The following is a 15119-nucleotide window of genomic DNA, read 5'->3' as shown; positions in this document are numbered from 1 at the left end:
AGATGTTCCTTTCCAGCATTAACCAGTGATGAGAAGAAATGATTCCGAAAAGACCAAAAAGCTCCCCCAAAAAGGTATAATTACTTTATTACAATGCATATGCACACTCTAGAGGTAAAACAAACACATCAATAGACATGCATACATAAACAGACGATTATAGTTGTGCCACACACATACGTAGAGGCACTTATCAATAATAAGAGAGAGACATCCATAATAATAATAATAATGAGACTTAATAATAATCAACAAAGATAGAAAAATCTCCTCTTCTGCAACATAACACCTACATCATGTTTTCCCGACTGTAAAAAATACAGAAATTTAAATGTAATGTAAACAAACATCTTGCTACATCTTTCTACTCAGGATCCCCCTAATAAATATGGCCCCTAATTAGAATAGCCTTTTACGTTTTAATGGCAATATGCCTTGCTTAAGCAAATACATCGTGCTCAGTCTTATGTTCTTGCATAGTTTCTGTTAAAGCAACAATAAAAGCCTCTGCATACACAAATACATATGGTTAAAAATGCACAAAATGTGACAGATGGGATCTTGCAGGTTTGTTGATTGATGACTGTCAAGTACACATTTGATGATAGCTGATGTCGTGATATTGCAGTAAACAATAAAGTGGTGAGTTAAATTCAATTTTTATGATTTATACTAGCTGTACCCTGCCACGCGTTGCAGTGGCTCAATTTGGTGTAATGTAAAAATTTAATAAAAAGAGAAAAATGCATGTTTCTTATATTCTTAGTACAGCAATCCACTGCAAAAAGTGAAAAAGAAGGCGAAAATGAAAAAAAATGGTACTCTCGCAAAATTTGATCTGGATCCTCAGGAGTTTCTGTCAATCATTCATTCATTCGACCAACAATCAGTGGATGAAGCCGAACGTAGCAAAAATGTTGAAACGCTAAATGTTTTTTTTTTTTTTTGTTGTTTTCAGTATACAAAAATGTGAGTTAGTAATTAATATTTGGTTGATGGGGGGGGGGTTACTATACACAGATTCGAAAAAGTTGTCCAAAAACAAATAAATGAAAGTAAAGGTAAGGTAAGTTACGTTTCTACCTAACTGGATAATTGTTTAGTGTTTTTATGTAATGTAAAATGTTTAATCGGCTCGAAAAACAGAAATGGTCGCAGACTCTGTTGAATACGTTAAGTTTGGGAAAGTAAGTTGAAAACTAAAAACTATACAAAACAGTGTCTGAAACCCCACAAATATATGTTACCATGACATAGGCTGGCATAATCGGTGGGTTTCTGACAGTATTTTGTATAGTTTTTTAGTTTTAACTCACTTTCTCTAACTTAAAGTAATCAACAGTGTCCGCCACCATTTGTAGATTTCAAATACACCGATAAACACTGTTTTTCAAGCCGACTAAACGTTACATTAAATGAAAAGGGTTTATATTACTAAACACAGATACAAAAAAGTTGTCAAAAAATAAATATATAACAAATAAATGTTATCAAAGGCAAGAAAAGTAAATGTTCTACCTAACTGGATAAGATTTTAGTGTTTTTATGTAATGTATAATCGGTTCAAAAACATTCAATGTTTATCGGTATATCTGAAAAATACAAATGGCGGCAGACTGTATCGAACATGTTAAGTTTGGGGAAATTTTGGGAAAATGAGTTTAAACTAAAAAACTATACAAAATACTGTTAGGAACTCACTCAATATATGTTATCATGACGTAGGCTGGCATATAATCGGTGGTTTTAAACTTTTACTCGATACAGGTGACGACTTTTAAAAGTCCCTTTTAGTGATTACCTGGTTTGAGGATATTTGTACAACTAAACGGCAAATCTGCTCCAAAAAATCTGATATTATTTTACTTTAAAGCCCGTTTCACGTTCGTATATAACGAAATATTTTATTGTAGATTTTGGTGTGCTAAAAACGAATCTGCAAACCGTTTCCGTAGCAAAAAGAAAGTTTTCATGATATTCATGAAATTACTTTTTCGAAAAGTGGGTGATCACTTTTCAATGTAAATTTAACTTAGAATGAGCACCTACTTTCTGGCCACCTGAGAGAGGGGCATTTTTCTGTGTGTTGCTCGGCTAAAAAGTTTTTTGTTTGATTTCTTTTGTTTGGTAATAACCCCTAAACTCTGGGACTATTTTCCATTTCACAGCTGTAGCATTCATTTACGCTATGCGTGAGCATAAACGGAAGCTGTTTAGCCAATAAACATGGGAAAAAATCTCCCCTCTCTCAGGTGGCTAGAAAGAGGGTGCTCATTTTAAGTTAAATTTACATGGAAAAGTGATCGCCCACTTTTCGAAAAAGTAATTTCTTCATATCATAAAAACTATTTTTTTGCAACGGAAACGGTTTGCAGATTCGTTTTTAGCACACCAAAGTCTACAAAAAATTTTTTGTTATGTACGAACGTGAGATGCACGGCCCTTAATGGAAAATTATATAAAAAAATCCGGGGGAAAATAGTTTTCAATAAAAATAGCAAATGAATCCGATAGAAAAAAAATGGATGCTATGATTTTTTTTATTTTTCTGTGTGTTTCTTGGCTAAAAAGTTTTTTGTCTGATTTCTTTTGCATGGTAATATAACCCCTGAACTCTGGGACTATTTTCCATTTCACAGACGTAGCCTTTGTTTATGCTACGCGTGAGCATAAACGAAAACTGTTAAATATGCACTCGCGTACCAAACTGCCTTGTCAAAAAACCTTTAAGCCAATAAACACGAAAATAAATGCCCTTCCCCGGGTGGCCAGAAAGTGGGTGCTCATTTTAAGTTAAATTTACATGGAAAAGTGATTACCCACTTTTCGAAAAAAAATTTCTTCATATCATGAAAATTATTTTGGTACTCATTGGGCGTTGATTTCCATGGCGACCCGCAGAATTATTTATTAGTCATTCCCTTAGTCCCCCCTCTAGTCAAGGCTAACGCATGTGCACGTAACATTTTTTATTTATTTACTTACGTGGCGGAGTTATACAACCATCACCCCCATGCGAATTTCTATACTGATAGGTTTTTTGAAATTTTTTCACTGGATTATTATTGATTGAACACTAACCAGATTATGAAAAAAAATTGAAAAAAAAAAAAAAAATTATTTCAACATTTGAAAGGGGTACTCACTTTTTAGTTACCACGTTCTGGTAAATCGGTCACCCATTTTTTTTTTTTTTTTGGCTAAATACGGAAGTGTCTTCGGGAGATATAAAATGGTCGCATGTTGACGAAGCAATGTATCGGGAGGCGTACGGGATGGAAAATTATTGGTAAATTTTTAGATTAGGTCCACCTCCTCAATTTTCTTTTAAATGACGACTTGTAATGGTTTTCGACTATGCTGAATACGAAAATCGCATTGAAATTTTGCAGAAATAAGTAGTTATCAAGATATAAAAAGTTGTATTATGCATTGTAATCTTTGGCGGCCATCTTTTTTACACGCGTGCATTTGTTTATGGCGCGTGCGTGCGTAAAAAGATGGCCGCCAAAGAATACAATGCATAATATAACTTTTTATATCTTGATAACTACTGATTTCCGCAAAATTTCAATGCGATTTCCGTATTCAGCATACTCGAAAACCTTTAAATGTCGTCATTTAAAGGAAAATTGTGGAGGTGGACCTAATCTAAAAAAATACCAAATTATTAAACATTTCGGTACTCATGCAGAGAGTGATCCGTGCTGAAATAATAATGTTATTATTTTAAAAGCCATTCTTAACATGGGGAGGGGAGGGTGTTTTGTACCTATTCTGTACTTTAACCTTACAATTGAATAAAAAAAAACATATCATAAAACTTTAATTAAACGTGGAAATACGATTTAAAAAATAGCGCGGATCACTCCCTGCATTAGCACCAACATTTCTCCAGCATGTTAGTGAAAAAGTTACTTAAAAAAAATTAAAAAAACCCCAAAAGTTTTGAAAAAAAACAAAAACCCTCACCTTTCATAAAAACAAATTATTTAAAATAAAAAACAAAAAAACACCCACAAACTGACTTTTAACTAAGTAAAAAAAAAAAAAAAATTTAAAAAACTCGAAACTTTATTTCATAAAAACAATAAAAAAGTCATGTTCAATCTATTTTTTTTTTCTTTGAGAAACAAATATATTTCTGACTTACAAATGCGGTAGAGACTCATATTATTTTTACTTTCTATGGTTTTGATATACCGAATTTTTATTGGTTACAAAATGGGTGACTGATTTATCAGAACGTTGTAACTAAAAAGTGAGCACCACTTTCAAATGTCGAAATAATGATTTCTTTAAAAATTTTTTTTTTTTTAATAATCTGTTTAATTAGTGTCCAATCAATAATAATCCAGTGAAAAAAATTTCCAAAAACCTATAAGTATAGAAATCACGCATTGAGAGTACAACTACGGCACTTTCCAAACTTACTTTTACAAAGATTATTTACGTTAACTCTTTTCATAAATGATTAAAAAAAAAAACTAACTAAACCATTTATTGATAATTTGTCACGTGTACAAACATTTATTTACGTAGGCTTAACTCTTTTCATGAATAATAAAAGTTTTACTCTTTAAGAATAATAAAAGGAAAAAATGCAGAGAGTGATCCGCGCTATTTTTTAAATCGTATTTCCAAATTAAAGTTTTACGATATGTTTTTTTTATTCAATTGTAAGGTTAAAGTACAGAATAGGTGCAAAACACCCTCCCCTCCCCATGTTAAGAATGGCTTTTTAAATAATAACGTTATTATTTCAGCACGGATCACTCTCTGCGTGAGTATCATAAAAATTAATACACATAATACTTATCTCAATAAGTGAAAGGCTAATTTCTACAAGAAATGAACTGGAGACAATCTCGCAGTTACGAAAAATATTTTCATTTATAATTTATTATTTTTATAATTCGCAATGTTAAATTATTTTAATAACATGCAAACATTCTTTGACTTTAAAAATAGAATTTCTGAAAATTTCAATTAAATTGATAACGTAGAAATATGGTTTTATTCACTTTGAACAAACCAAATATTACATTTATATATATATATAGATGTATATAAAAGTTTTTATGATTTATATGCATATAAAAGTTTTTAATGATTTATATGCATATAAAAGTTTTTATTATTTATATGTATATAAAAGTTTTTTATGATTTATATGTATATAAACGTTTTTTATGATTTATATGCATATAAAAGTTTTTATTATTTATATGTATATAAACGTTTTTTATGATTTATATGCATATAAAAGTTTTTATTATTTATATGTATATAAACGTTTTTTATGATTTATATGTATATAAAAGTTTTTATGATTTATATGCATATAAAAGTTTTTAATGATTTATATGTATATAAACGTTTTTATGATTTATATGTATATAAAAGTTCATATGATTTATATGTATATAAACGTTTTTTATGATTTATATGCATATAAAAGTTTTTATGATTTATATGTATATAAAAGTTTTTATGATTTATATGTATATAAAAGTTTTTTATGATTTATATGTATATAAAAGTTTTTTATGATTTATATGTATATAAAAGTTTTTATGATTTATATGTATATAAAAGTTTTTTATGATTTATATGTATATAAAAGTTTTTATGATTTATATGTATATAAATGTTTTTATGATTTATATATATATATAAAGTTTTTTATGATTTGTATGTAAAAGTTTTTTATGATTTATATGTATATAAATGTTTTTTATGATTTATATGTATATAAAAGTTTTTTATGATTTATATGTATATAAAAGTTTTTATGATTTATATGTATATAAATGTTTTTTATGATTTATATGTATATAAATATTTTTTATGATTTATATGTATATAAAAGTTTTTATCATTTATATGTATATAAAAGTTTTTAATGTAATTAATATATATATGAAGTTTTTTTATGATTTGTATGTAAAAGTTTTTTATGATTTATATGTATATAAATGTTTTTTATGATTTATATGTATATAAAAGTTTTTTATGATGTATATGTATATAAAAGTTTTTTATGATTTATATGTATATAAAAGTTTTTATGATTTATATGTAGAAAATGTTTTTATTATTTATATGCATATAAAAGTTTTTATGATTTATATGTATATAAATGTTTTTTATGATTTATATGTATATAAATGTTTTTTATGATTTATATGTATATAAAAGTTTTTTATGATTTATATGTATATAAATGTTTTTTATGATTTATATGTATATAAATGTTTTTATGATTTATATGTATATAAAAGTTTTTTATGATTTATATGTATATAAAAGTTTTTATGATTTATATGTATATAAATGTTTTTTATGATTTATATGTATAAAAAAGTTTTTTATGATTTATATATATATAAAAGTTTTTTATGATTTATATGTATATAAATGTTTGTTATGATTTATATGTATATAAAAATTTTTTATGATTTATATGTATATAAAAGTTTTTTATGATTTATATGTATATAAATGTTTTTATGATTTATATGTATATAAAAGTTTTTTATGATTTATATGTATATAAAAGTTTTTTATGATTTATATGTATATAAAAGTTTTTTTATGTAATTTATATATATATAAAGTTTTTTTATGATTTGTATGTAAAAGTTTTTTATGATTTATATGTATATAAATGTTTTTTTATGATTTATATGTATATAAAAGTTTTTTATGATTTATATGTATATAAATGTTTTTTATGATTTATATGTATATAAATGTTTGTTATGATTTATATGTATATAAAGTTTTTTATGATTTATATGTATATAAAAGTGTTTATGATTTATATGTATATAAAAGTTTTTATGATTTATATGTATATAAAAGTTTTTTATGTAATTTATATATATATAAAGTTTTTTTTATGATTTGTATGTAAAAGTTTTTTATGATTTATATGTATATAAATGTTTTTATGATTTATATGTATATAAAATTTTTTTATGATTTATATGTATATAAAAGTTTTTTATGATTTATATGTATATAAATGTTTTTTATGATTTATATAAATATAAAAATTTTTTATGATTTATATGTATATAAAAGTTTTTATGATTTATATGCATATAAATGTTTTTTATGATTTATATGTATATAAAAGTTTTTTATGATTTATATGTATATAAAAGTTTTTTATGATTTATATGTATATAAAAGTTTTTTATGATTTATATGTATATAAAAGTTTTTATGATTTATATGTATATAAAAGTTTTTCATGTAATTTATATATATACAAAGTTTTTTTATGATTTGTATGTAAAAGTTTTTTATGATTAATATGTATATAAATGTTTTTATGATTTATATGTATATAAAAGTTTTTTATGATTTATATGTATACAAAAGTTTTTAATGTAATTTATATATATATAAAAGTTTTTTATGATTTGTATGTATATAAAAGTTTTTATGATTTATATGTATATAAAAGTTTTTTATGATTTATATGTATATAAACGTTTTTATGATTTATATGTATATAAAAGTGTTTATGATTTATATGTATATAAAAGTTTTTTATGTAATTTATATATATATTAAAGTTTTTTATGATTTGTATGTAAAAGCTTTTTATGATTATGTATATAAATGTTTTTTATGATTTATATATATATAAAAGTTTTTATGATTTATATGTATATAAAAGTTTTTATGATTTATATGTATATAAAAGTTTTTATGATTTATATGTATATATAAGTTATTATGATTTATATGTATATAAAAGTTTTTATGTAATTTATATATATATAAAAGTTTTTTTATGATTTGTATGTAAAAGTTTTTATGATTATGTATATAAATGTTTTTTTATGATTTATATATATATATAAAAGTTTTTATGATTTATATGTATATAAAAGTTTTTATGATTTATATGTATATAAAAGTTTTTTATGATTTATATGTATATAAAAGTTTTTTATGATTTATATGTATATAAATGTTTTTTATGATTTATATGTATATAAAAGTTTTTTATGATTTATATGTATATAAAAGTTTTTATGATTTATATGTATATAAAAGTTTTTATGATTTATATGTATATAAAAGTTTTTATGATTTATATGTATATAAAAGTTTTTTATGTAATTTGTATATATATAAAGTTTTTTTATGATTTGTATGTAAAAGTTTTTTATGATTTATATGTATATAAATGTTTTTTATGATTTATATGTATATAAAAGTTTTTTATGATTTATATGTATATAAAAGTTTTTATGATTTATATGTATATAAAAGTTTTTATTATTTATATGTATATAAATTTTTTTATGATTTATATGTATATAAAAGTTTTTTATGATTTATATGTATATAAATGTTTTTATGATTTATATGTATATAAAAGTTTTTAATGTAATTTATATATATATAAAAGTTTTTTTATGATTTGTATGTATATAAAGTTTTATGATTTATATGTATATAAAAGTTTTTTATGATTTATATGTATATAAAAATTTTTATGATTTATATGTATATAAAAGTTCATATGATTTATATGTATATAAAAGTGTTTTATAATTTATATGCATATAAAGGTTTGTATGATTTATATGTATATAAAAGTGTTTATGATTTATATGTATATAAATGTTTTTTATGTAATTTATATATATATAAAAGTTTTTTATGATTTGTATGTATATAAAAGTTTTTATGATTTATATGTATATAAAAGTTTTTTATGATTTATATTTATATAAAAGTTTTTATGATTTATATGTATATAAAAGTCCATATGATTTATATGTATATAAAAGTTTTTTTATGATTTATATGCATATAAAGGTTTTTATGATTTATATGTATATAAAAGTTTTTATGATTTATATGTATATAAAAATTTTTTATGATTTATATGTATATAAACGTTTTTTATGATTTATATGTATATAAAAGTGTTTATGATTTATATGTATATGAAAGTTTTTTATGTAATTTATATATATATAAAAGTTTTTTATGATTTGTATGTATAAGCTTTTTATGATTATGTATATAAATGTTTTTTATGATTTATATATATATAAAAGTTTTTATGATTTATATGTATATAAAAGTTTTTATGATTTATATGTATATAAAAGTTTTTATGATTTATATGTATATAAAAGTTTTTTATGATTTATATGTATATAAAAGTTTTTTATGTAATTTATATATTTATAAAAGTTTTTTATGATTTATATGTATATAATATTTTTTTATGATTTATATACATATAAAAGTTTTTATGATTTATATGTATATAAAAGTTATTATGATTTATATGTATATAAAAGTTTTTTATGTAATTTATATATTTATAAAAGGTTTTTATGATTTATATGCATATAAAAGTTTTTATTATTTATATATATATATAAGTTTTTATGATTTATATGTATATAAAAGTTTTTTATGATTTATATGCATATAAATGTTTTTATGATTTATATGTATATAAAGTGTTTTATGATTTATATGCATATAAAAGTTTTTATGATTTATATATATATAAAAGTTTTTATGATTTATATGCATATAAAAGTTTTTATGATTTATATGTATATAAAAGTTTTTTATGATTTATATGCATATAAATGTTTTTATGATTTATACGTATATAAAGTGTTTTATGATTTATATGCATATAAAAGTTTTTATTTATTTATTATATACAGGTAAATCATAAAAAACTTTTATATCCATATAAATCATAAAAACTCTTTTTTATTTATATTTATGTGTTTTATGATTTGTATGCATATAAATGGTTTTATATGATTTATATCTATATAAACGTTTTTTATGTTATGGATTTGTTTCTATTGTAGGGGTATCAGAACACTGCAAACATATCAATGAAAAATAAAAGAGTAAAAAAAAGATAATTTCAAAAGAAAAACAAGTTTTTATTAACAGAGAAAAAGAGAAACAAAATCAAAAATAGTAAAGAAAACGAAATGTCTAATAAGCTGTTTATAATCGATAGTGTAAGGGAGATAACTCTGTTTTCTAGTTATTTCCCTTTTGATAGAAGTCAATGTTTCTATAGTAATGTTTGTTTTCGATCTTTAGACATAAATGCTTTTTGGTCAAATATAATTCAGAAAAATCTATATTTACCAATTATTGATGAAAGAGATTTTTCTCTGTATCTTGTTTGGTTCATCTGTTATTTTAACGACTTGAGTTTTCTTGTGTTTCCCTTCAGTTGGAGTTATAATAGGTGGTCGCCTCTCAATGCGTCCCAACATTGTGTTATAACTGAGTTAAAAATAACGATCGTTCACTTTTTATAGCTATCGCTAGAGAAGGTTCTGAAACAAACGGTTTAGAATGTTTTTGTTCCATGTTTTGAAAATCTCCAGAGACGCTAAAAACGTTTTATAAGTAATACTTTTTATATTATTTTATATAATCTTTTATTGTTATTTCCTTTTAATTAAGAAATTTATTATTTTCATTATTATTATTATTATTATTATTATTATTATTATTATTATTATTATTATTATTATCATTATTATTATTATATTTTAAGTATTTTTATTTTGTTACAATTAATAATAATATTAATAATTATTTATATTATATTTTATTTTTATCATATGTTATTATTTGGATAATTAATATCATCTTTTGTGTAATAAATCATAATTCCTCCATATCGTAAGAGACAAATATATCATCTCATGACAATAATTTTGTGCAAACCCTGCGTGGTAAATCAGTGGCCATCGACACTATGTGTCGACAAAGCATAGTTAAAATATGATAAGAAACTGCAAAAAAAACCCCCAAAACATATAGATTCACGAGTTCAAAAAGATAGAGCTGAAAAAGATCGGAGGTTTCATCAACCAAAACAAAATGTGAAAATAAACAAACAACAGTATGCAATTATCAATTCTTGACGATTCAAAAATTCTGAAATATACATAGAAATTTGATTGAAAAAAAATTTAGAGGATTATTTGTGAATTCAGAAAAAAATTTGATTGTCTCCCTTTTTACATTCTTTCCTTTGACCCTTTATGATCTGAATTATGATGTAGATGATTAAAAAAATATTTATTGTTAATTTTAGATGGCCGCATACTACATGTAAGTAATGGATAGTTACAATCTGGAGGTAACTGACATCTACCCAAATACTGAAGTAATATGTACAAGGCGTGTTTGAATTCCCACTTTATTTATGCCGTTATATACGACTGAACGACTTAGTTCAACCAGGTCACAAAGGGTTAATTTGTTTGTGAAAGTAGTCGTTAAAGAAGGTTTGATTGGTTTGCCAAAACTTACCTAATCTGCCGAATAATTCAACTCCCAGTGCAGCAAATATAAAAAAAAGCAGAAAAAATAATAGGCCCAAGTTTCCAACTTGTGGTAACGCTTGCATCACTGTATCTAGCAAGGCACGGATTCCTTTCGCCATTTTCAATAACTTTAAAACTGAAAGAGAAATATATTAAAGTTTTCACAAAAGCAGAAAAAGCAGATTTTTAATGTAAAAAAATGCTGATAATGATAATACAGACTATGAGAAAACTTATGAAGTTTTATATTGACTGTAATTACTGATAGACACTCTTTATACTCATCTAGAACTAAAGAGTTCCCAAACTTAATCTAAAGAATTTAGATTAAGTTTGTCATTTGTAGTTTTTTTGTAGATATTTTACCACATATTTCTGTATCTGTCGGAATTTTTCTGAACTCGTCTCTCTTACTGTAGATATTTTCTTGTACAATGAACTTTGTCCAATAATTATTTGCTATAATGAACTGTATATTGTAGTGGAAGGATGGGTATGAAAAACATGGTTTCTGACAACTTAATGTGTCGTTAACAGTCGATTGAATGTCGAAATGAAACACAAGACGACACGATCTTTACTTATGTGTTGTCGTTATTGTTATCACTGGCTGATCCTGCTGTTTGGGCATCTTGGCTCCTGCTGATGAAAGTTGTACTTTATTTAGGTTGTTATTATAGGCCCGATGGAGATCTGGTATTTCATGATATAGCATTACTACTACGAAATCAAATGAAATATTGACTCTTATAAAGAACTTTCAATGAATTATAATTTATAAAAATGAGCAGAGAAGTTTTGAATACGTTTTTCCTGACCCTTGAAACTCATGGCTCTTAATCAATTCAGACTTTTTCAATGTCTCAACTAATGAATCCCCTTGTTTTACAAGAACACTTTACAATATCCACAAACATTTTCCTATTGCTGTAAACTTCCATTTTAAACATATATAAAATATTCACCAGTGTGAATAGATGCCTTTTTAACTCATTATTTTTTTTTTTTAGTGTATTACAATGTCTCTCGTTTTCTCACATTTAATGATAAACCTAAAAAATGATTTGCACTGAAAATATTTTCCTGAATCCGACTCATCACCCAAATACTTCTCACATTATAAACACCCTAAAGTAAAACCACAAAACTAGTATTGAAACACATTTTCGAAAGATTAAAAATGTCAACCTTAACTCATAAATAAAAAAAAAGATGAACTCAGTTTAAAATTTGCAACCCAAATTACAGTGAAAAATATTTGGAACCAATTTCAAATAAAAAAAAACGTTGAAGTCTACAAAACAATCATTTTGACAGTTTTAATAAAACCGCCTTCAATCATTTTTCTCTTTAGTAAAGTAGTTGATCCTAATATTTAATAGATATATTAGGTTGATGCAAAAGTTTCATTGATTTAAAAATTTTGAAAATGAAATACTTTCTGAAGATCATTATTCACAGCAATAACAACATTTGCTTTCTATAACTTGATTCCATTTTATAAATGCCTCGCTTGTAAAATTCTTTATGATGTGAAATATAAATCTTACTCATGTCCAATCTCATGATGTTAACCTAAGGTCATTTAAATAGTTTTATAGTCCTCAAAATAAATCACAATTTAAGGGAGTTAGGTCAGAAAATATGCAAGATGGGATAAGATTTCTCAACTAAAATCTCATGGGAGATCTTTGGTCAGTGGTGCTGTGTGATAACGCCCTTTCTGTTGACTAAAGAAGGTTGTTTTGGGGTCAACATGGGTGCGAATATTACAGAAAAATACAAACGATGCTTTAATAATCTGAAAGAAAAAGTTATAAATTAATCATGGTGATATGTTTAAGTAATAACATGCATAAAATAAATTACAATGATTTAAAAATGATCCTTCTACAAACTGGGAAAACTTTTGAACCGACCTGAAAATATAACACGGAAATTACATAATTGTCGATGCAATAATTTATTTCAACCTTATGGTATTTTCAAGCATCTAAACTCAGAGTTTAGATGCTGGAAAATACCATAAGGTTGAAATAAATTATTGCATTGACAATTATGTAATTTCTGTGTTATATTTTTATGTTATTGCTCTGTTTACCACATTGAGCTCTCATACCCGGATTTCCTCCTGGAATTATTATATATATATATATATATATATATATATATATATATATATATATATATATATATATATATATAATACTTTGTTTCCAACTTACCTCGAGCAATACGTAGCACTCTCATGACACGTATTATTGTTGGGTTCATAGGTATTACGTTGCTTTCCATTTCTTCAAGAACAATTCCAACCACGGATAAGATGACAATTGCGATATCAAGTTGATTCCATCTGGAGAAAAAACCCAAAAGTCATCCACAACAGAAAGGAAAATTGTCTGTGTGTGTATACGTGTATGTATGTGTGTGTATGTATGTGTGTGAGTGTGAATATGTGTGTATACGTGTATGTGTGTGTATATATGTATGTGTGTTTGTGTGCATGTGTATGCGTGTGTATGTATGTGTTTGTATGTGTGTGTATATGTGAGTATACGTGTATGTGTGTATGTGTGTGTTTGTAAACATTGTTTGAATAGGAGAAAGGGAGGAGTCTATTTGCGTCATGCCTAATTATGCACTCAATATTTTGTCTTTTTCATTTGCTTCTTTTTGCACAGTTTTTCTCTTTGTTCCTTCCGCTGCTGCTGCTGCTACAGTTTTAATGTATTTATGAAAATCCATATCAGCATCGCTTACTTAAAACTGTATTCTTTTTATTTTTGTAATGGTTAATGTTCAGGAGAGATGGAGAAAAGTGATGTTATTTGGGCATTCTTTCGTGTGATTTTTGTTAAGAAAAAAAAGTAAAGTATTTCTTGCTCTGAATATTTTACAGTAAAGTTTTTCAGCGCAAAAGAGGGTGTAGGGACAAGAAGAAAAATTCCCACTAGATTGCAGACTCGATTGTCAAGTCAGAAAATAATTTTTTCGACCGGCACCTCTTCAGATGTGGCAGCAATGCATAATCTTAGGATATATCTGACTCTTAGGCAGTTAGAGGATTGCTTCAGAGGGTGAAGTATTTTCTGGGGTGATAGAATAATCCAAGCATTTTTCCAGCACCCTCAGCGACAAAGTTGGTGTAACTCTTCCATTTTAGGTCTGGGCTGTAGAAACTTATGTAGCAGATTTCACATTTCTAGGTCTAATCACTTAAAGTCATTTCATGGATAAATAAACACACATTTTTAAATGTAAGAATTTTTTTTTTGGCATAATGGGTCAGGGGTTCATACCTCAGTCATACCAAAGATATAATTTGATCCCTCTGTCGATGCTGAATTTGCAAAAAAAACCCAAAAAAAACAAACAAAAAAAAAAAACACAAAAATCTTTAAAAGGTTTGAATTGAAAAGCAATACTTTATACCCGCTTACTAAACACTCAGAATTATAAAATGAAGATCAAGAGTAAGTGGAGTAATCTTGAGAAGAGACTGATATCCTTGCTCTATGTAAAGGGGGCCTTCGGGGAAACCCTTGAATATGCTTGGCTATTTATTTTCATTTATCTTTCCTTTGCACTTAAGAAAAGTATGACATGGTTAAGTGACATCAGATACAGTGTCCTGCTAAACCTGTTCTTTTCAGAGACTAGCAAAAATGGAGTGCTGAAGTTATATATAGTCCCTTTTTTAACTATCTTTATAAACAGTTTATTTAGCTTTTGATTGTTAGTTATAGTTAGTAA

The 15119-nt window shown here is 24.8% G+C and overlaps 1 protein-coding gene across 1 annotated transcript in view; it reads right to left on the bottom strand.

Annotated features, from left to right (window-relative positions):
* The window catches only part of LOC145265415 (voltage-dependent T-type calcium channel subunit alpha-1G-like), a 759315-nt gene that overhangs the window by 118625 nt on the left and 625571 nt on the right, over window positions 1–15119 (bottom strand). Inside the window, exons 29-30 of the mRNA XM_080121247.1 lie at window positions 13589–13719; window positions 11350–11499 (exon numbers count right to left, since the gene is read on the bottom strand). Coding sequence (XP_079977373.1) covers window positions 11350–11499; window positions 13589–13719 — 281 coding nt within the window. The remainder of the gene's footprint in view (window positions 1–11349; window positions 11500–13588; window positions 13720–15119) is intronic.

This window comes from Euprymna scolopes, chromosome 40, assembly GCF_053919585.1.
Source record: "Euprymna scolopes isolate OS-2025 chromosome 40, ASM5391958v1, whole genome shotgun sequence".
In the NCBI taxonomy this organism is placed as follows: Eukaryota; Metazoa; Mollusca; class Cephalopoda; order Sepiida; family Sepiolidae; genus Euprymna; species Euprymna scolopes.
This window is presented reverse-complemented; position numbering and strand designations above follow the sequence as displayed.